The following is a 23,298-nucleotide window of genomic DNA, read 5'->3' on the forward strand; positions in this document are numbered from 1 at the left end:
TAATGACGTTGGAAGCAGAATCCTACTCCTTCCCGTTCAACGAAGTCGGAAGCAGAGTCCGACGCCTTCCTCTTTTATGATGTTGGGAGCGGTCGATCCATCGAGCCCTTACTGTGTGCGGGGCACCGTACCGAGCGTCTGGGAGAGTACAACGTAACGATAACAGACAAGTTCCCTGCCCGCAACAGAATCCGCCTCCTTCTCCTTTAAAGATGTCGGAAGCCGAATCCAATTCCTTCCTCTTTAATGACGTTGGAAGCGGAATCCGCCTCCTACCTCTGCAGTGATGTTGGAAGCAGATTCTGGCTCCTTCCTCTTTAGTGATGCCAACGTCCTCCTTTGACAGATGAGGGAAGAAGAACGAATTCCAGCGGCCGACCCTTCTCTGCCGGAAACGTCGGCGAGGCTGGGGGCATCCTAAGGCCCAGGGAGGAGCTGGAAGTTTACAGTCACCGCTGTGGTTAGAGCTGCCCTCTTTGGAGCGTCAAGTCAGCACCCGATGGGATTGATTCCCGGGATCCCTGCCCGCTTTCCATACCCGGAAAGGCTGTCTTTTCTCCTCAGCCCCTCTCCTTAAACAGCCAAGGGACCCAGGAGCTCCTGCTGCCTGCCTTCCTCTTCGGGCCATGCATGTTTCCATCTCCGTTGCCTGCCTCCCTCAGGCGATTAACACTTCTCCCCCTCTTTCTGTCACCTGCTGCTTGTGGCCCTGCTGCCCTCTTCCCCACTTCCTCCCCCCCGCCACCCCCCGCCCCGGACCTTCCTGCCCCCCTCCCCTCCCCGCTTCCCCAGAGATGAGGAGGATGAAGATGGCCACCAGTTCTGCTGCCCCGCCTCCGAGTGCAGCAGCCCCTCCTCTAGGTAACCTGGAGGTGAGGGGCTGCACCTCTCAGGCCTGATACCTGCACCCGCCCCCACGCCCCACACCTCGCTCCAGACCCTGGCCCCGGGCATCGGGCCACCGACACAGAGGCGCTCAAGGCTCCCCTGGCTCTCTGCCCCAACCTTCACCCTTCAGTCAGGGAAATCCGAAGTGTTGGTTTGCCGGCGCCCCGCCCCCTCGCCCCCTGCCACAGGCGCTGGAAGAGTGTGCCCGCCTTAGCTCTTTGCCCTCCCCCCGAAGGGATCTCTGGAGCTACTTTATCGGGATCCCTCCGGAAGCTTCTCTCTTTCAACCCCGTGCCCCCCAGTCTTCTCTCCCCCCATCTCCTCTCTGAGCTAGGCCTCCTCCCTCCTCCTCCTCCTCCTCCCTACCAGGAGGCCCAGGACACCTCACAGGTCTGCCCGTCCCATGACCCCTTCTCCTTCCTTGCCCCTTGGGGCAAACGCACACACCTCTCCCCCTTCAGGTCAACTCCTGACCGTGGTTCAGAGAGGCTTCCCGGGCGGGTTGTCCCGAAGGCGATGGGGCCGTTCCCCTCCGTCCCCCTCCCCCGTTTTCTCCCTCCAACATTTTCTATGCAGAAGCAAAAGCCTTAACCCCACCTCTTTGCCATCCCCGCCGCCCCCACCAAGCCTTTTTTCCTCTAAGGGTAGCTGGGGGGGAGGTCCCTCTGCTGGGAGGGTGCCAGCGGCTGTCTGGCATTCCCCGTTCTCCCCTGCCTTCCCCTCCCCCCCTCCGCCCTGCTTCAGGAACAGGACTGGTGAGGATGTCCCGGACCTCCGGGCCCCAAGCGGGGACTCGGGCCCCCCGCTCAGGGAGCCGGACCCCCGCGGCCAGGCCCCGTCCCCGCCGCTCACCCCCACGGATTCCGGGACATCTCCCAGCCCGGTGCCGGCCCTCCGAGTGGCATCGAGATCACTCACCCTCCCGCGGGATGGCTGGCTGCTTACGGGGCCACCTGGGACCGTGCTCCTTCCCCAGAGGGGGATGCCAGCCTCCCGGACCCCTTTGGACCAGCCCGGCGGTACCACCCCCGCCGTCCAGGAAGCGACTCTGAGCTTCGACCTGCCGGCCGAGAACCTGGAAGGAGAGGGAGACGTGCAGCCGCGGCTGCCTCCTACGCCTGCCCACCCGAGCCAGCCCTGGGCCGCTGAGGCGGGATGCCGGCCCCAGCCGTGGAATGGCCACGCCGTGGCCCTCACGGAGGACTGCCCGAGCCCTCTCGAGCTCCGTTGGGTCTCTGGTCCGGCGGCCACCGGGGGACTGAGCCCTGGGGGCGGGAAGGGGACCCGGGAGGATGGGGACTGCAGTTCCGTCTCAGGTGCCAGGGTGGACGGGGAGACCTTTGAGAACCAGGGAAGGGAGCTCCGCTCCCAAGCACAAGCGGGCACCTGGAGGGATGGGGGCACGAGAGCAGGCCCGGGAAGCAAAGGGAGCCCCGTTCCCCCTCTTCCGTGCTTCCCCGTGGGCCTGGGCAGCCAGAAGGTAATCGTGCTCCCCGGGCCCCCCTCTGCCTCTACTTCCCGCCGCCTGCCGCCGTCGCCGCTGCCTCTGCTCTGTGACTTGTTCTCTCTTTTTCCCCCGCCCTACACTCCCCCTGTAAATATGGGACACGGGATGAAAAGGCCTTTCTGAGGCTGTGCTGCTGTGTACAAAGGAGTTTCAATAAACAAAGGCTGCTATCTTCTCCTGTCTCTTGAGTCCAACCGACTACTCGCAGTGCCACCTGGTACTGCTAAACGCCTTTTCCCCAGGCAGCCGCGTCCCGGTGGGAGCGGAGCTTGCACCTCGTTGACCCTTCCCCGTCTCGGCCCTGGGGTTTCTCGCTCGGAAATTGCCGAACGGAGGCGGGCTCCGCCGTTGGATCAACCGGTGGTATTTACTGAACACTTACTGTGTGCGCAGCTCTGTACTGAGTGGCTTGGGAGAGTACCCTCCCTCTCCCCTTCTCCTTTGGCCCCAACCAGCCACATTTCAGAGGTGGGAGATGCAATACCTGAGTCCTGAATCTACAGCGAGGCGCTCGTCACAAACTCGGTGGCCGAGAGTGAAGTCTCGAGTATAAACTCGTTGCGGGCGGGGATCGTGCCTACCGACTCTGTCGTATTGTGCTCTCCCGAGCATTTGGTACAGTGCTCCGCACAAAGAAAGCGCCGGATGATTCGTTCGTTGTCGTCTTTATGGGGCGCTTACTGTGTGCGAAGCGCTTGGAAAGTACAATTCGGCACAGATAGAGACGATCCCTACCCAACAGCGGGCCCACAGAGTAGAAATTGATTGATCGTTTGGAGCGAGAGCTGGGGACTGGGAGGCAGGAGCCTGGGTTTGCTCGCTTGGACCCGCCCAGGGTGTATCCTTCTTCACGTCTTCTTTGACCCCCCGACTCGGTTTCCCCATCCCCAGTGAGTCAGACCAAGGGAGATGACCTAGGGTCAAGGAAGATATCTTTTAGGGTGGGAGCCGGGGCGGGAGCTGTGTGACTCTTTCCACCTACTTCCCGTTCCCCTCTCCCTTTAGGGAGGGAACTGACTCCCACGTTTGTCCCCTGAGCCTCGGGGGCTCGAGAGTCTGCCCTCTTTCCCCCTGAGGAAACGTAAGGAGCCTGAGTCACGGCTGTGGTCAACAGAGGGGATCCTGGGATCCCAGGCCTTGCTTCTTTGTTTCTGCTGATCCTGGATAAAGGCGATCGACCGAATGATCCGTAAGGCAGGCCCCGTCCCCGATACGGTCCCGTCCCTTCCGTTGGGTAGCAGACAGAAGGGCCCCGTCCCTCACAACCTCCCAGAGGCCCTAAAGATTGGACCTGGAAAATATCCGGAGTTCCCGGGATGAAGGGAAGAGGTTGGATTGGGGCCAGAATCCTGGATTCCAACCGGACTTGGACCCTCCCAGCTCTCTGCTGTGGAGCCTACTTTAGGGGGTCCTGCCTGGGCGGGCCTACGGGAGCGAGTCCGGGTTCAGGCCGGCAGTAGGTGGTAGAACTCCTCGCTTGCCTCCCCCTGCCGTCGTCCTCGATCGCCACGAGGTGGTGTAGATGCACCATCTCGGCTGTGCTCCCGGGGGTCCCCGCCGAAGGTCTGCCCCCCGCTTTCCCACCTGAATCCTGGAGGACGATGCCAAGGGCAAGGGGGACGGGTCAGCCGGGGGGCCTTTAGGTCCGGCGAGCCCACCCGTCCGACGGAGGGATGGCGCGATCGGGCGTGGGGGCGTGGGGGCGTGGGCGGCCCTGGATGGAAGCCGGCCTCGATCCGCCGGAAATGATTTTTGCCTGGGATGAGTTTGACCCGATAAGCCACGCTCCCTCGTGTTGTCTGCGTGCGAGGGGTGGTACCCCGCCAACCCACTGCCTCTCTCCTCTCTTTGTCATCCTCTCCCCGGGGCCAACGTTCACACGGGACTTATTAAGGGGAGGTTGCTCAAAGGGATCCGTTTGTCTCCCACACATGTCGTACACCAATGCCTCTCGTGTGTCACACACGTGTACTCTCAAAAATTCACACCCACGGAGCCGCTCCCTCCACACTCAGGCCCTACACTGTCATGGTCGTCCCCACCGCCGCCGTCATCCTATGACCCTCCTTTAGCGTCCACCGTGAGCTGGTGGAACTGGGCGGGCGTGTTCGAGTCTCCCCGGGCCCTGTCCCTTGCCCTTTCCCCGACAGCGCGTTGACGTGGATATGATCTCAGGATTTGCCAGTGCTAAACAAACACCAGTTCTCCCGCTAACCCCCACTGACATTAGGGTGTCGTCATCCTTTCCGCCTCCCACCTCTCCCCCAGGCTGTGCATCTTGGGGGGTGGGTAGGACTCTGTGCTCCAGCCCTTCGGCGTCGGGCCCTGACCCGTGGCTGTCATTCCCTAGCCTCTCTGGAGGCAGCATCCCCTCTCCCCCCACCCCATCCCTCCGGCGGCCCCTCCCTCGCTCCCTTACCTCCCACTTCCCACTGTTGAGTTATAAAAAGCTCAGTGGTGACAGGGGAGCTCTCGCGCTGTCGTTGCCATGCAACCTGCTCCCTGGGTGCTCACCCTGTCTGGCTGCTACAGAAGGCTGGGCGGGGGAGCGGAAGGGCACGGAGCGGGGAGAAGGGAATGCCGACGCCCCTTCCCCCGTGCACCTGCTTTCTCGTGATCAGTTGAACTCCAGAACCCCTCCGTCTCTGCTCTCCTGGGGCAGGCTGACGGAACGCGGGTGAACGGAACGCAGATCCTTCTGCGATCTGCGCTTTCTCCTCCTGAGCAGCTGGGGCGTCGGCGGAGTTGGGAGAGCAAAACCAGAAAGGGTCAGCCTGAGCCGGTATCCCTACGGCGTCTGGGCCCTCCTCCTCTGTCTGTCTGTCTTGATTTCCTTCCGGATAGATGTTTGTTCTTAGGCTAAACTGGAGTGTAGAGCCATTATGATTATTGTTATTATTACGACGATGTTGATTTTTGTTGAGAGCGTTCTATGTGACAAGAACTGGGCGGGGCACTGAGATACAGCTTACTCAGATCCGACACCGTCCCTGTCCCACGGGGGGGGACAGAGGGGATCAGATGAGGAGACCGAGGCACAGTTTAGACTCGCTCCAGGTCACGGAAGTAGGCGGGCGACGGGGCCAAGATGAGAAGCCGGGTACCCTGACTCCCAGGTCTATGCTCTTTCCATTAGGACACCCTGTTTGCCCATAATTTGACAAGTTGGCGTGGTGCCCCAGGCCCCTGGGAAACTCCCCATTCCACCTCAGTTTGAGACTCTGATCGTCTGAGGAGTCGCAGCCGGGCCAGCCCTGGGATCGGAAGGCCAGTTTGGGCCGGCAAACTAAGAAGGGTAGCGCCGGGTCGGGGCTGGCTAAGACATCAGGTCGTGGTGATCCTCGCCGAAGGCACATCTCCTCCAAGAGGCCTTCCCCGGCTAAGCCGTCTCTTTTCCTTTTCTTCAGCTCCCTTCTGCGTCACCCTGACTTGCTCCTTTATTCATATCCCCTTCCAGCCCCACAACACTTAGGTACATATCTGTAATTCTTTAAATGTATATTAATGTCCGTCTCTCCATCTAGACTGTAAGCTTCTTGAGGGCAGGGAACGTGTCTGTTACATTGTTATATTGTAATAATAATAACGTTGGGATTTGTTAAACGCTTACTATGGGCAGAGCACTGTTCTAAGCGCTGGAGTAGATACAGGGTAATCAGGTTGTCCCACGTGAGGCTCACAGTTAATCCCCATTTTCCAGATGAGGTAACTGAGGAGCAGAGCAGTTAAGTGACTCGCCCACAGTCACACAGCTGACAAGTGGCAGAGCTGGGATTCGAACCCATGACCTCTGACTCCCAAGCCCGGGCTCTTTCCACTGAGCCACGCTGCTTCTCATCTGGGAAGAGCCAGGTTCAGCGATGGCGAGGAGGAGGAGTGACTGAGTCAGGAACAGGTCAATTGTCTCCCAAGCGCTTAGTACGATGCTCTGCACACAGTAAGCGCTCAATAAATATGATTGACTGAAAGCAGGAAGAGGTGGATCGACTCTCTGCGGACCCTCCCCACAATTTAGAATTGGAGCAGGGGCTGCAGGGAGCTCCCACGGGCTTCATGTTTCCTAGTAGGTTTTAGGATGGAATGGCAAGACCAGGTAGCTGACTGCCTGGACAGGCAACAGGGAATTCACCCAGCCACTCCGTCGCCTGCAAGGTGGGTTGGAGGGGGAGGCTGGGGAGCCTGAGGCCCACCTCCTCAACCCAGACTCCTGTTCCCGGAACAGGTAGATCACCACCGGGGAAACAACTTACAGGGGGCAGGGAAACGCGGCTGAGCGAGGAAGCCGGAGATCGGATTGGCCCAAGAAAGGAAGAGAGGTTTTGAGTAGCGGGTCTGTGGAGGGGAAAGGTGGTGCCTGGAGATGTCTCGGATTTCAGGATTCTCCTTGCCTAAGAAGGAGATAGGTGCTTCTGGTCACCAGGCCTTCCTGTGAACGTCAGTTTGCATTCCTCTGAACCAGAAGCGGGCGGAGGGAACCCAGGAGTCCAACCTCACACTGCCCCCATCCTGGATGGGGACCCCTCCCTGGAAAGTCCCGCTCCTCATTCCGCGGCTCTGCTGTTATACCGGCAGCCTCCCAGAACTCCAACTCGGATCAGGCTCGCGAGAGAGCCGAGGAAGGTGAGGTAAAGAGGAACGGTTATTCTGAGAAGCCTAGTGGGCGGGGGAGAAGGAGGAGGAGGAGAGACTGGTCTCTCTGGAGTCCATCCTTGGGCAGATTGATCTGAGCAGCAGCGTCCAAGGAAATCAGCATGCGGAGAGGGCAGGGTGTGTGGGTGAGAGGGGGGGAAAGAGAGAGAGAGAAAGAAAGAGAACAAGAGCCATAAAAGAGCTCCGTAGGGTTAGATACCATTATCATCAGATAGGATTAAGAACCCACCTGTGCAAGTGTCTGCCCAACCCTCACATCAGTAAACACAGGTGGAACCGTTGGCCGTTCTCTCTTAGGAGTTCCAGGTGCCTCAGGGAGATGGGACAGTGTTCTTGGTCAGGTTTTCACCGTTGGTATTTACCGTGTGCCGAGCACGGTAGGAATCGCCTGGGAGAGTACAATATAACAGAGCTCCATGGCCGCAAGGAGTTTGCAGTCGAGCGGCAGACAATAAAATTAACCACAGATATGTACGTAAATGCTGTGGGGCAGAAGGTGGTGTGATTAAAGGCTACAAATAATAATAACGTTGGTATTTGTTAAGCGCTTACTATGTGCAGAGCACTGTTCTAAGCGCTGGGGGAGATACAGGGCCATCGGGTTGTCCCACGTGAGGCTCACAGTCTTCATCCCCATTTTCCAGATGAGGTGACTGAGGCCCAGAGAAGTTAAGTGATTTGCCCAGTCACACAGCTGACAAGTGGCAGAGTGTCGTGATCTCTGACTCCCAAGCCCGTGCTCTTTCCACTGAGCCACGGTGCTTCCCCCCCAAAAAATCCAAGGGCAAGGTTTCATAACTAGGGGAGGGGGAATTTGGAGTAGATGGGGAAAAGAGAGAGAGAGAGAAGCATATGTGGGCCGGTCTTACAAAAGTGTGAACAGAGGTCACTGAGTATGAGTATCATATGTGGAAATGTGTGGACATTTAGGTTTGCTTGTATTTGAAAGCAAGTACATAGAAAGAGTAACTCTGACCCTTTAGAGAAGGGGAGAGGACCGAGAGCAGAAGTGAACGGGAAGTGTGTCCCTAGGCTCAGCTGGGGGGCAGGTCTGGCTACGTACCTGCAGGCTCCAAGCAAAATGGTATTTGTTATTTGTTAAGCGCTTACTCTGTGCGGAGCACTGTTCTAAGCGCCTAGGGTAGATACAGGTCGATCAGGTTGTCTCACGTGGGGCTCACAGTTTTAATCCCCATTTTCCAGATGAGGTAACAGGCACAGAGAAGTGAAGTGACTTACCCACAGTCACACAGCTGACAAGTGGCAGAGCCAAGATTCGAACCCATGACCTCTGACTCCCAAGCCCGGGCTCTTGCCACTGAACCCCGCTGGGCAGCCGGGTCCTGCTCTTCTAAACCAAATCCTGCTCTGTAGTCCCATCCTGAGTGTCAGTATGCCCCCCCCGGCACCCCTCACCAAGCACCGCTGGGAGAGCTCGACTGCTCTGAGGTCTCAGAGAAACTCACACAGAAAAAATAGGGAAGAAATCCCCATCTTCAAAGCCTCCTTCCAAGCGGGGCGGCCTAGTGGAAGGAGCCCGGGCCTGGGAGTCAGAGGTTCTAATCCCAGCTCTGCCGCTTTCTGCCTTGCGACCTTAAGAGAGTCATTTAAACTTCTCCGCGCTTCATTTACCTCATCTGTAAAGTGGGGGTTAAATGCCCGTTCCCCTCTCTGTTTGACATTGAGGCCCATGTGGGCCAAAAAGTGGGGCACCCTGATTATTTTGTGTCTACCCCAGCGCTTAGAACAGTGCTCTGCACATAGTAAGTGCTTAACAAATGCCAATATTATTATTATTATTATTTGACACAGAGAAAATGCTAAACAAGTGCCACATCTATTAATTATCGTTATCCTGAAAACCCACCTCTTCCAGGAGGCATTTCTCAATTAATTCCCGCAACCCCCGATCGTGTCAGCCCAACAGCCTCCTTTAGCACTTACGTATGTATCGATGCACGTACTCCATTTATTTATAGAATTCATTTATTTTTCCCTACTCTTGTTTTTATCAGCTGGCTCCTGCTCCCACTTATGTATACAATTTATTTCTCCCCATCTTCCCCCGCTGGAACGAAAGCTCCTTAAGAGCAGGGACAATGGAGGACAATCCCTCCAAATGCCTAAAACAGTGTTCTGCACACGTTAGCCGCTCGATTAATACTAATACTAATAACGGTCAGGACGGTATACGGAGAAGCAGTGTGGCTCAGCGGAAAGAGCCCGGGCTTGGGAGTCGGCGGTCATGGGTTCGAATCCCGGCTGTGCCACTTGGCAGCTGTGTTACTGTGGGTATGTCACTTAACTTCTCTGGGCCTCAGTGACCTCATCTGTAAAATGGGGATGAAGACTGTGAGCCTCACGTGGGACAACCTGATTACCCTGTATCTCCCCAGCGCTTAGAAGAGTGCTCTGCACAAAGTAAGCGCTTAACAAATACCGACATTATTATTATTATCATTTGTGATGTGTCTACTATGAGCCGAGCGCTACGGCTCGATACAGGATCATCAGGTTGTACCCAGTCCCTGCCCCACACAGGGAATTGGGACTCATCCGTGTCGTTGCAAGATGACATCTCCTTTTCGGGACTACCGTAGGAGAGCCAGATGACCTCAGATTTTTATAGGAATTTTCCCAGTAAGTGGGGAGTCATGAGAGGAGTAGTGACGACTAGGGAGCCTGCAAGTCAACCCTAAGCTTAGATTTGGTCATTCACCCAAGAATCTACAGCATCCGAAACCCTACCAGCAAAACTCAGCACACGTTTGAGATCTGGAGTCCATTAGAGCCCAGTCCTTGCCAATCGCTGGCCTGATACCAGCCTCGACCTAGTCAACTCCCTTTTCCAAATGGTTCAGATTGAATACCGAGTTCTCCCTGTCAAGGAAAAGGGAAGGGAGAAGGACATGTTTGTGTTCTCACCCGTGCCCCAGGTCAAGTTCCTTGCTGTCCCATTCAGTTGTACTTATGAGCCCTTACTGCGTGCAGAGCACTAAGCGTTTGGAGAGTACAATTCGGCAACAAATAGAGACAATCCCTACCCAATAACGGGCTCACAGTCTAGAAGGGGAGAGACAGACAACAAAACAAAACAAGTAGGTAGACATCAATAGCATCAATATAAATAAATAGAATTATAGATATATACACATTATTAATAAAATAAATAGACTAATATGTACATATATACACAAATGCTGTGGGGCGGGGAAGGGGGTAGAGCAGAGGGAGGGAGTCGGGGTGATGGGGAGGGGAGGAGGAGCGGAGGAAAAGGGAGGCTCCGTCTGGGAAGGCCTCCTGGAGGAGGTGAGCTCTCAGGCGGGCTTTGAAGGGGGGAAGAGAGCTAGTTTGGCGGATGGGAGGAGGGAGGGCATTCCAGGCCAGAGGTAGGACGTGAGCCAGGGGTCGACGGCTGGACAGACGAGAGCGAGGCACAGTGAGGAGGTAGCGGCAGAGGAGCGGAGCGTGCGGGCTGGGCTGTAGATGGAGAGAAGGGATGTGAGGTAGGAGGGGGCAAGGTGACGGGGAGCTTTGAAGCCAAAAGTGCGGAGTTTGGGCATAGTAAGTATGACAGGTATACTATATGTGTTCAGGAAGTACAGAAAATAAAGAAGTGACACGTTCCCCATTCACAAGGAGCTTATTCTGAAAAGGGGGAGATAGGCATACAAATATTTACAACCAGAGTGGTCAAAATAAATAATTGAGCAAACACGTGTACATGAATGCTAAGGTGGGTGTATAAGTTCTACATCTGACCAAAGAGGTGGTATGGCTCAGGCTGCTGGGAAATTAATAGGGGAAAGTTGGTTGGAAGAGGTGGGATTTTAGGGGTGTGTGGCGGGGGGGGGGGGAGGGCTTTAAATGTGGGAAGGAGTTGTGGGTCTGTCTAGTGTGGGAAGAGTTTTGTACTGGGCAGTAGTTTGATAAACTAAAATATCCTGGAGGGATAGGGGCATGCATGTGGAGAAGAATGGACAGAAGTCGCCACTAAATCAGCCCCCCACTATTAGCCGTGCCCTTCCAGGGCTTAAAGAGATGACGTTGTCCAGAACATTTGCCCCATTATTTGAGCGGGGACTGAAGCCTCAGCACTTCTTGCAAAACTAACAATCAGTCAGTGAATTGTATTTATTGAGTGCTTACTGCTTGCAGAGACTGCACTAAGCGCTAGGAAGACTATAATATAACAGAGTTGGTAGACATGTCCCCTACCAACAATGAGCTTACAGTCTAGAGGGGGAGACAGTTATTAATATAAATAATAAATTAGAGATATGTACATTAAGTGCTCGGGGGTTGAGGGAGGGGTGAATAAAGGATGCAAATAATAATAATGATGACATCTGTTAAGCGCTTACTATGTGCAAAGCACCGTTCTAAGCGCTGGGGAGGATACAAAGTGATCAGATTGTCCCACATGGGGCTCACAGTCTTAATGCCCATTTTACAGTTGAGGGAACTCAGGCACAAAAGAAGTGAAGTGACTTGCCCAAGTCACACAGCTGACAGGCGGCAGAGCCGGGATTTGAACCCGTGACCTCTTACTCCCCAGCCTGGGCTCTTTCCACTGAGCCACGCTGCTTCTCTAATCCAAGAACAAGGGCGATGCGGGTTGGAGAAGAGGGGAATGAGGACTAACATCAGGTTAAGGCTCCTCTCAACACTCCCACCCCCCCAAAATCTTAAAGATTTAAGGAAAGAGATTTTACCTTCCTCAGTCACCCATTTCTGGGACTTGTGACCCGTACATCCAGGGTAGGCACCCCAGGGTCTAACTGAGATCCCTCCTACGGCACCTCCAACCACTTCAACTTGTTTTGCCTTTGGTGGAAATCGTGAGCCACTGGTATTCATCCTGCCCCTACTCACTCTCTGGTACTTGCCGCCAAGAGTCAGTGCCACATGGCACGTGGTCAGCTAGCCAGGGGCTCAAAGAGGGCGACGGCATTTGATCCCGTGCTGCCGAGAAGGGTCAGGACCAAACCAAATAGCAAACCAAATAGAACAGACCCGAGGGGGCTGTTTCCATCTCCATAGGTGGCAAACCCACGCCGTCCCTTCAAAGATACTTAAACACTGCCCTGATCACCTCCAGTCCAACTCCAAAGGTGGGCCTGAATTTCTTTTAGTTCTAGAAAGTGTTCTGGGTCCTTCTCATTATGCTCTCCAGGAGGGGATGAGATGAACAAATGGCCATCATTCTCTTTTTATTTCTGTCCCTCCTCCTTTTCTGGGGGTGGGAAGACAGAGCAGAGGAAGAAAGGGATGGGAGCGAGAGAGATTCAGTGTTTTCCTCGCTCTTATTCTGTGAAGGCTCTGTTGAGAAGATCTTGAACAGCAGAGCAGGTTGCTGTTCTAGGTATGGGGCACAGTCTGCAGTAAGACAGACTGAAAAGGGGCTGAGAAAGGGCAGCAGATGGGGATCTCGGAGGAGAGAGAACAAAATAAGATAGGGAGGAGGAAACCCTGAAGCCAGAGTCAAAGAGTTTGAACTCAGTGAGGGCGAGGCGAGAGTTTGGGGCGTGTGTGAGCTATGATTCTTTCCTTGTTTGTACTCACTCCCCCTGAAATCCCACTCCAAACATGAATGAAGTGGGGGTGGGCGGCAGTTAGAGGGAATCAAGAAGAATGAGGGAGGAAAGCTCTCATGTGCCTTAAATGATGTTTCATCCCTCCCCTGATACCTATTCTGCTTTAGCCCCAGAGATTAAGTTTATCTGGAGACTGAAGACTCCAGGATCCTCCTTGTTAAGTGCACGACTTCTCAGATCAGGAGATGCTGCTGAGTAAGGCGGAGGAAGATGGGATGGGTTGGAACAGGATTAAAGATCAGAGTCTGAAGCTGTGCTGGGCCTGAGGGGAAGAAAAAGTAAGACTGCGGTGAAGGCTAAAGATCCCGGGAGGATGAGGATTGGAGGGAAAACTATGGAAAGGGACCTTGAGACATTGAGCCTTCCATGGAGAGTCTAAGGCAGAGAAAGTCTTGGTATTATTTATCCTAGTTTTTTGGTATTATGGTATTTGTTAAGTGCTTACTGTGTGTCAAGCACTGTTCTAAGCACTGGTGTAGAAACAAGTTTATCAGGTTGGACACAGTCCCTGACCCACATGGGGCTTATATGCCGAGTTGGAGGGAGGAGGATTTACAGATGAAGTAATTGAGGCACGGACAAGTTAAGTGACTTACCCAGAGTCACACAGAGACAAGTGGTGGAGACAGGATTAGAACCCGGGTCCTCTGACTACCAGGCCCATGCTCTTTCCACTAGGCCACGCTGCTTCTCTTATTCTTTCATTGTCTCATTCCTAGAATTCTGGGCAGGGATGGGCAAGGTCATGGCTCTTTTGACTTGAGGTGTCATTTTGTCTGCCCTCAGGTACTGAAATATCTGCCCCAGATCCCACCGCTCTAGAAACTGGTTCCAGCTGGTTTGGACCCTTGGGCCATTAGATCTCTCTGCCTTTCCCTATAAGATGCGCCCTGCGGCCTATTCAAACCTTCTGCCCAAGTCAGGACCACCTCATCTCCGTTGCTAAGATGCAGTTTTCTACTTAACCAGAGACTTGCCAGAAGGGTTTGAAGGTTTGCAGGGTTTAAAGGAGGAAAAAAACTGGGAAACTGGATCCTGGATTCTTTTCCCGGATCTGTTTCCAACACTCTGGTCGAGCTGGAACAGATTACTTCCCCGGACTTCAGTTTTCCCAGCTGGAACATAGGGAAGGGACGTGTTCTGCCTCGTGTCAGTGACTTCCCTCCCACTGAGCTGGGTCCTCAGGGAAGAATGATCCTTAGGCCTGTTGGTCCAGACCTAGGATAGGGGGAGATGGTTGCAAAGTGTCGAATCACTCGGGTCATCTAATCAAGTGAAGGCAAAGGGTAAAAACAGACCAAGTGAAAAGACTCCAAGCTCTTAGGAGGGAATGGAATTCGAGGCCTAGCGTGGTAAACTGGACTTTGGAGTTCTCAGCCACCGCGATCTAATTCTTTCGTTCTCTGGGCCTCTCGCCCCTTAGGCCGTTGTCTTCTCCCCTGACATAACTGCATGCCACTAATCCCCTCCTCCTTGGGGCCTGCTCAAACTAGAAGGCCTTGTGCCAGCCTCTGTGAGAGAGAGCAGCTTGTGCTACTCAGGACTCTGGCAGACAGCACTTCAACACTGGTGGGAGAGGCAGCCAAGCCCGAAACCTAGACCGCAGGTCAGGGACTCCTTGTCCGGGCACCAAGTAGCTGGGGATTTTTAAAGCGTGGCAACAGAAGCATCTTTAAATAAAGTTATGAGTGGGGAGAGTGTGAAGTGGCAGGAATGAGACATCTGGGACCCTCCTATCCCCCCTCGTCGCAGTCGAGCCCGGGCAGAAAAGACACCTCTTTCCCCCTTCCAAATGCCCATCCACTCACCTCACCCCAGTCTGGCCCTCTCCGGCCCTTCTCTTGTGCTCCCTCGTTGCCATGGTTTTGGTACCCGTCATCCCCTCCATCTCTTTCTCTATACGCCCCCCCTCATCCTATGGAATCTATGGCAACCCTGCTTGCCCCCCATTCATTCCCATGGCAACCGCATTCCCGGCCCAGTCTCCGGGCCCAACCGTGGTTTTGTTGGTATTGAATGTGCTGGTGCCAGCTGGGAATGGGGGGTGGGGGGTGGGGAGGGGAAATCCCTTCCAGCAGAAGCACTTGGAAGGGAGCGGCAGATCTGGATGGAGCAGGGAATGGGAGGCATTGGGTAGGGGTGAGTTCATCCAGTTAGTGCTGAGCCCAAATATAGAATGAGTGCCTGTGTTTGGAGTAGAAGGCATCATTATTTATGTGATGTGGGTTGGTGTCTGTATGCGTGTGTGTATAGGTTCCTATACCCCCCCCCGGATCGTTAGTAGTAATAATCATAAAACTAATAAACATTTATTAAATGTCCAGAATACCAGTTTATGTTGGAGGCCTGGTGGTAGTGTTTGAGTGTCTCTCGCCGACGAACATGTAGGAATATTGAAGAAGTGCGGTGTCTGTGAAACATCAGAATATTATCATTATTATTAATAACAGTATGAATGATTTTATTTGCTAAACACATGCTATATGCCGATTGCTGGGAAAGATGCGAAATAATCAGATCGGACACAGTCCCTGTCCCAGCCGGGGCTCACGGTCTAAGATAGATACATACATATATGTATATACATATATATAATGATACTTATGCTATGTATTAATCTCCGGTGGAGCAGTGGTATTTGGGTAATTGCGGTTTGTGTTTCTGCAGGTTGAGAGGGATTGTGCTTTTGTACTTGTGCCTTTTATATGTGGATAGAGCAGCACACGCATGTGCGAATCTGTGTATGTATGTGTCTCTGGGCCCCCATGGCGCTCCCCTGCCACTGCGTGGGAGGCGGTGGTCGCGCGTCCGGTGAGGTTTCTCCGCAGGTGACCGGGTGTTAGCCCCGTTACGTAACGGCATCAGACGCAACCCTTGGCCTCCTTCCTCAATCCCTCCCGTGGGGTTCTCGACCGACCTCGTCGGTGCTGTTCCCCTGGCAACCGGAGAGAAGGGGAGAAGCCGAGGGGCCCACTCCTCAGTGTGTGTGTTTGTGTGTTGGGGGTGGGGGGGCGGAGAAGGAGAGGAGAGAGGCACGGAGGGGAGATTACAGCCATGATGCCGGGAGGGGAGAGAGAGCAAGCAGCAGGCGAAACAGCAAGCTGAACAGCAGGAGCAGGTGTGGGGGAAGAGCGGGAGGGTCTCCGAGCTCCCGCTTCCTAAGGAATGCTTATTTCATGCTAAATTTACCCATCGGCTCCCAGCCCGGGACCGGTACCCGATTCCTGGGAATTGGGGACGACTACCTGCTGGGTTAACCTGTTCTGGCCGGAGGGACCGTCGGGCATCAGACCCAGGCCAGCCTCCGGAAATGATTTGTCGGGTTCTCGGTTCGCCCTCCGCCCGAGCCGTGCAGTAACAGCCCCTTGAAGAGAGCAGGAAATTAAACCAAAAGAATTTTCAGTGTTCCCACGTGTTGGTGTGGGGGAGGTGAGCCCAGGTTTCCGTTTGAGGGACGGGGGGGAAAAGAGAAAGGTGAGGGCTGGATGGGTCATGGTTAAAGGAATCTATTTTGAACAGAGGGGGCTCTGCCTCCTTGGATCCCTAGGGGAGACGGAAAAGCTAGAGTCAGCAGGAGGAGCCGGGAAGAGCCCCCCAAACCAACGGGGATGAGGGGGAGACACCGAGATCCCACTTGGAGTGGTGTGGTGACTACCGGTGGCTAGGCCAGTTAGGACTCCAGCGGTGTTCTTCTTTCCCCGCGACCGATGAGGTGGGATCCGATGAGAGTAGGTGGTCACCGGGGGCTAGGATTCCTGCCTTTGAAAGAATGGAATCCGCTAATTGGATTGAGTTTTTCTCAGAGTTTCTCTCACCAGTCCCAGTCATGACTGGATCAGAGGCCCTTTCGTTCACCTGGGCCTTTGTTTCTCTCCACGGAATGACATGGAATGACACTTCTGCCGAGACGATATCCTTGGCAGGAGACGTGGAACTTCTACCGCTTTTCGTGGGGGCAGATGATGGGCGTTGCCCACCTCTTTCTGCCCCCTGGCTCCGTGCGGAAGGGTCCAGGGAGACCCCAGGGAAAGTGGGACCATCAGGCGTCTTCATCTCCCACTCCTTTCTGCTTCTGACCAGAACTCGTCTCCTCTGCAGGATATCCTGTGACTTCCGGGAGGGACTCGATCAAAACAGGATGGGGCTGGGTTTGGGCCCGGCCCCGGGTCAGAGACGGGGCACCGGGGAGTTAGCCTGGGGAGACCTGGAGCAGGGAGAGGAGGGAGGGAGCTCTTTCTCCCCAGATCCATTCATTCATTCAGTAGTATTTATTGAGCGCTTACTATGTGCAGAGCACTGTACTAAGCGCTTGGAATGTACAAATCGGTAACAGAGAGACAGTCGCTGCCCTTTGACGGGCTTACAGTCCAATCGGGGGAGACGGACACACAAGAACAATAGCAGTAAATCCTATTTATTTATTAATAAATCCTATTTATTTAGCAATAAATAAAGCAATAAATAAATAGATCCACAGTCCGTTGTGCCCCCTGCCCATTCGAGAGATCCAGAACCCACCTGTCCCTTTTGGCACGTTGTGGTAAGAGGATCCTAGTCCCGGACTCTGCACCCCTTTGTGTTCGTCAGTCCCTTCCGATGGACGTTGGCCAGGCAGCCCTCTCTGACGGGGGCTGACGCCTGTATGTTCATCACTAGGCTGGGAGTCAGGGGCTGTGTACCCCCATCTTTTGGACCCCTCTCTCGGCTCAGAGGCCATACTTCATTCGTTCATTCATATCGAGCGCTTCCTGTGCGCGCACTAAGCGCTTGGGAGAGGACGATACTTCCGCTTGCGGTCAGGAGGGCTGGGGCTCGTGCACCCCGATTTGCGAGCTTGGGAGTCAGGAGGTCATGGGTTCTGATCCCGGCTCCGCCACTTGTCTGTTGTGTGGCCTTGGGCAAATCACTTCACTTCTCTGTGCCTCAGTTACCTCAGCTGTACACGGAGGATTGAGACTGTGAGCCCTCTGTGGGAAAGGGACGGTGTACAACCTGATTAGCCTGTGTCCGCCCCAGTGCTTAGAACAGTGCCTGGAACGTAGCGAGCGCTTAACAAATACCGTGGCAGAGTGGATGGAAAGAGCCCCGGCTTGGGAGTCCCCAGCTCTGCCATTTGTCAGCTGTGGGACTTTGGGCAAGTCACTTCACTTCTCTGGGTCTCAGTTATCTCATCCGTAAGATGGGGATTAAGGCCGTGAGCCCCACGTGGGCCAACCGATTACCTTGTATTCATTCTTTCAGTCGTATTTATTGAGCACTTACTCTGTGCAGAGCACTGTACTAAGCGCTTGGAATGGACAATTCGGCAACAGAGACAATCCCCGCCCAACAACGGGCTCACATTCCAAACGGGGGAGACGGACAGCAAAGCAAAACAGAACAAGTAGGCCGGCGCAGACATCATCGAGATAAATCGAATCAGAGCGATATACACATCATTAACAAAATAAACAGAGTGATAAATATCTACCCAGCCGCTTCGAACAGCACTTGGCACAGAGTAAATGCTTCCTAATTAAGCGCTTACTAAGTGCCAAGCACTGTTCTAAGCACCTGGATAGATACAGCGTGGCTCAGTGGAAAGAGCACGGGCTTAGGAGTCAGAGATCAGGGGTTCTAATCGCCGCTCCGCCACCTATCAGCTGTGTGACTTTGGCCAAGTCACTTCACTTCTCGGTGCCTCAGTGCCCTCATCTCTAAAATGGGGATGAAGACTGTGAGCCTCACGTGGGCCAGCCTGATGACCCTGTGTCTCCCCCAGCGCTTAGAGCAGTGCTGGGCAGCTAGGAAGCGCTTAACAAATACCAACATTATTAGCCAAGGTTTTCAGGTGGTCCCTCCTGGGGCTCCCAGTCTTCATCCTTATTTTCCAGAGGAGGGAACCGAGGCCCAGAGAAGTGAAGCGACTAGGCCCAGGTCAGCCAGCTGACGAGTGGCGGAGCCGGGCTTAGAACCCGTGTTCTAAGTTTAATACCAGTTTGATATCTATGTCCTCGATATGAAGATGCTGTATTAAGCTGTGACTCCCCGGGGCGGGCTCTTGCCACCGAGCCACCCTGCTGCTCTAGCAGGTAGCATTATTATTGCGTGGGCCTGCGCGCGCTGCCTTTGGGCCTCGGAGCGCGCAGTTGCGGGTGGGGAGCAGCTTGGCTCAGCCGGAGATCATGGGTTCGAATCCCGGCCCTGCCACCTGGCAGCTGTGCGACTGTGGGCAAGTCACTTCACCGGGCCTCATCTGGAAAATGGGGATTAGCTGTGAGCTCACGTGGGCCCCACCTGATGACCCCGTGTCTCCCCCAGCGCTTAGAACAGTGCTGTGCACACAGTGAGCGCTTGACAGATACCGACGTGATTATTTTGGGGGTCCGGAGGGGGAGGGGGGTCCCCGGCGTGGGAGCCGGAGCGCGGGGAGGGGCGGGTCGGAGGCGGGGGGCGGGTCCAGCTCCTGCTCCCTCCCCTCCGCCCCGCGCTGGGCGCGGCCCCCGCTGCAACGGAGGAAGGAGCGGCAGCCGCTTCCCGCCGCTGACCCCCTCGGCCCCCCGACCCCCAGCCATGTGGTGCCTGCATTGCGCTTCCGACCGGGCTCCCGGCCTCCTGCAGCAGAAGCTCCTACACTGGTAAGCACACTCCGTCCCGTCGTCCCCACCCCACGTCCCGGGAAAACCTCGCCAGGCCCCGGACACCCCCGACTTGGTCACAGGACTGCCTTGTGTGGCCCTAGGAGAGCCTTGCCCAGCTCGTCCCGCCCCAGGGAAGCTTTGTCCCGCCCCGGGAGAGCTTTGTCCCGCCCTAGGAAGCCTTCGTCCCGCCCCGGGAAAGCCTTATCCGGACCCAGGAGGACCTTGACCTGGTCCCGGGAAAGCTTGTCCGGATCCGGGAGGACCTTGACCTGGCCCCGGGACAGCCTTGTCCGGACCCGGGAGAACCTTAATCTGGCCCCGAGAAATCCCTGTCCGGACCCGGGAGAGCCTTAATCTGGCCCCGGGAAAGCTGGTCCGGGGAAAGCCTTGTCTGGACCCAGGAAACCCTGAACCTGGCCCCGGGAAAGCCTCGTCTACCCCTAGAAAAGCCTTGACCGACCCCGGGAAAACCTCGTCTGGCCCTAGGAGAGCATTGCCCAGCCCGGAAAAGCCTCATCTACCCCTAGAAAACCTTAATCTGGCCCCGGGAAAGCCTTGTCTGGACCCAGGAGAACCTGAACCTGGCCCCGGGAAAGCCTTGCCCAGCCCGGAAAAGCCTCGTCTACCCCTAGAAAAGCCTTGACCGACCCCGGGAAAACCTTGTCTGGCCCTAGGAGAGCATTGCCCAGCCCGGAAAAATCTCATTTACCCCTAGAAAACCTTAATCTGGCCCCGGAAAAGCCTTGTCCGGAACCGAGAAAGGCTTGTCTGGATCCAGGCAAACCTTAACCTGGCTCCGGGAAAGCTTTGTCTGGACCCAGGAAAACCTTAACCTGGCTCCGGGAAAGCCTTGTCTAGACCCAGGAAAACCTTAACCTGGCTCCGGGAAGACCTTGTCTGGACCCAGGAAAACCTTAACCTGGCCCGGGGAAAGCCTTGCCCAGCCCGGAAAAGCCTCATCTAGCCCTAGAAAAGCCTTGACCAACGCCGGGAAAACCTCATCTGGCCCTAGGAGAGCCTTGCCCAGCCCAGAAAAGCCTCATCTACCCCTAGAGAAGCCTCGACCACCCCTGGGATAACCTTGTCTGGACCTAGGAGAGCCTTGCCCAGCCCCAGGAAAGCCTCATCTGGCTATAGGACAGCCTTGCCCCACCTCGGGAAAGCTTTGTCTAGCCCTAGTAGAGCCTCGCTCAGCCCCGGAAAAGCCCTGCCTGGCCCTTGGCGAGCTTTGCCCAGCCCTGAGAGCCTTGTCCAACCCCACGACAACAGCGCTGCTTCTCACCCAGCTTGGAGCCATCCATCACCGCCCCTCTGCGCCCCCAGAGTCGGTGCCCCCGGACCCGGTACCCCGCACTGAGCCTTGGACTTGTTCCTTCTCTTTGCCTCCCCGGATCGGCTAGCCCGAGCAGCCCGCTGTGCTCCTCGTATTCTCTCTCTACGCCCAGGTCTCGGCTCTTCGAGGATGATCGGTCCCCCAGTAACCCAGGGCTCACCCCTCTGCCCCAGCTCCCGGTGTTTGCTTCCAACCATGGCCCCGGGAATGCCCCCTCAGCCGCTTCCTGCTCTGTTCTCTTGGGCGGACCCGGGGAGGTTACGCCTCAAAGCCTGTGGAAAGGCTAGGGGAAAGCTGCCTTCACACTAGAACTATGCCAGTCGAAGCCCATCTTCCCACCCAGAAAATACAGAGGTGGATAAAATGTGGGCATCGTGATTTTCGAGGGGCCGTAGGGTCGGGGTGTCTGCGGAGAGAGAGCACCGTGGGGAGGAGAGCTCGGGTGTCTGGTTCTAGGTGCCAGGCTTCGCCAGCGACTCTCGCTTTCTTCCTCAGCCTCATCTTGCCTCATCATCACGTTCGCCCCCTCCCCCCCATCTCTCAGAATAGAGGAACGTTCCCCCCTTTTAATCCAGCGCAGCCTTTGCCTCGTGCCAGGCACTGGCCCCGCACTCGGTCTTTGCGATCCCTCCTGCCAGCAGGCAGTCCCCGAGACGGTAAGAGCAGCGCAGAGTCTCCCACAGATTTCCTGGACCGATCCGGGAAGCAGCTTCTCCTCCTCGTCTTCTGGGGGCCCACCTCCCCACCCCTGGAACCAGGCATAGGGTGGGAAGGAAAGGATGGGATGGTGAGGGGTAGGAGAATCTTAGGGCAGGAGCTCTATGGTGCCTTAACCAGCTAGTCCTGTTACCTGGCAGCCCAGTTGCCATGGTACCTTAAAGAACGAATCATCGTAGAAGAGGCCCCAGGGTTGCCAGGGCACCAGGAAGGGAGGGCCGGAAGAAACCGGGCCCTAAAATTCCACCAGGCCCCTAGGGACAGGCCTTGCCTGCCAGGGATACAAACACTGCCTGGCTCACACCCACACTTGGCTCTCGGTGTTCTTCCCGGGCACCCCTTTCCTGACCCAGTTGCACATCCCTCTGCCATCCCTGGGAGCAGAGAGAGGAGAAAGAGCAGATGAGGAAAAAGAAGAAATTTCCTCGCAGAGCAGCCCTCTACATGTGAGGATCCCGGAGCGGGGGCAGGAGGGGCAGCAAGCCCAGGGTGGGGCTTCGTGAGAAGCGGTTTTGCAGCGGTCATAATAATAATTGGGATGTCTGTTAAGGGCTTACTATGTGCCAAGCACTGGGATAGACACAAGATAATCAGATCCCACATGGGGAGCCCAGTCTTAAGTAGGAGGGAGAACAGGCATTGAAACCCCCTTTTGCAGAGCAAGGAACTGAGGCACAGAGAAATTAAGTGACTTGGCCAAGGACACGCCGCAGATACGTGGCGGTCCTCTGACTCCCAGGCCCGTGCTCTTTTCACTAGACCATCTCTTGTCACTTCGAGGCTTGCCCTGACATTTGGACTTGAGCCCTTAGTGCTGGGAAGCGGGGAATCGGGAACTCCAGCCTCAGCTGGCGAGGTGACCTGGAGTAGAGGAGGGGAGATGGGCGGCACCTGGAGGAAATTAGGTGAGCGCCTGTCTCCTTTTCTCTGCCCTCGCTCCCACTGGAGAGTGGGCAGCGTTTTCTGCGAACGGATTCCGATTATAATATTCCCGTTGGTCAGAGACTCTGGGTTCTGCGTGAGGTGTCTGGGATCAGAAAGCCGTTGTGCAGTGCCTGGATTCAGGGTGTCAGAGACACCAGGTCCAGATGAGGTAATCGAGGTCGATATGCTAGGTTCTGTGTCAGGTGGCTGGGGCCGACGTGCCAAGGAACATTAAGATCGGTGGAAGTTGTCCGTTATTAGTTGACTCAAGGCGGTAGGATCAGTTTGAGGTGCCCAGAGTCGGCATGCCAGGGAAAACGGATTCCCTGAAGGACTTCCTTGTGTCCCTGAGCAGACCAGCGTGTTACTGGGAAGCCCCAGTGGGAACTCTGGATGGGATGTGGGGATCCAGGCGTCTCAGAACCCACCAGTGCTATGGATTCCTCTTGGGGGCTTGGGCACTGAAAGATGATATTTATATAATAACCCGGTGGCTGGCAAAGTGGGCATGGTACCTGCTGTCAGAACTGGTTGGGCTTGTTCTCTGAGGAAAATTAACCCCATGGTGTTCAAAGTGGGCTGAGCAGGAAGGACGGAAGCCAGGGCGAGGAACAGCTGGGAGGGTGGCAGAATGGTAATTCCTCCCCAGGTCCCCAGTTGGAAACGGTCCTGGGTGGAATAGGATCGTCATTTCAAGAGTCGATCTCTTCCTCCTGCTTCCAGATTCATGGATACGCCCACACGTTCATGGGTGTATATGTGAGAGACAGCATGGGCAAAAGGATGTACATAGGCACAGATTGTATCTACCCTATGTATTTGTGTGGGTGGGTTTGTCTATGACCCTGTTTCTTCTTGAATCTTATGTCTGAGTCTTTAAGAATCACACTGATCGTCTCTTTTCTTCAGGGTTTTACTGGATCTCCATGCATGTTCCCTCTCTGTGCTTTTTTGATTTTGTTGTTATTTGTGGGTATTTAAGCGCTTACTATATGCCAGGCACTGTACTACACTCTGGGGTAGATACAAGCTAATCAGGTTGGGCACAGTCCGTGCCCCACA

General features: G+C 55.3%; 1 protein-coding gene across 8 annotated transcripts in view; it reads left to right on the forward strand.

Moving 5' to 3' along the window:
• The window catches only part of IQSEC2 (IQ motif and Sec7 domain ArfGEF 2), a 105,877-nt gene that overhangs the window by 64,603 nt on the left and 17,976 nt on the right, over positions 1-23,298 (forward strand). The window contains exon 1 of one of the 8 annotated variants that reach the window (XM_029067006.2): positions 19,134-19,259. The exons of 6 other annotated variants lie outside the window; for them this stretch is intronic. In XM_029067006.2, coding sequence (XP_028922839.1) covers positions 19,195-19,259 — 65 coding nt within the window. In that variant the 5' untranslated portion in view covers positions 19,134-19,194. Of the gene's footprint in view, positions 1-19,133; positions 19,260-21,542; positions 21,759-23,298 lie in introns of those variants that run through there. One more of the 8 variants, XM_029067007.2, reaches the window with a different exon arrangement.

This window comes from Ornithorhynchus anatinus, chromosome 6, assembly GCF_004115215.2.
Source record: "Ornithorhynchus anatinus isolate Pmale09 chromosome 6, mOrnAna1.pri.v4, whole genome shotgun sequence".
Lineage (NCBI taxonomy): Eukaryota > Metazoa > Chordata > Mammalia > Monotremata > Ornithorhynchidae > Ornithorhynchus > Ornithorhynchus anatinus.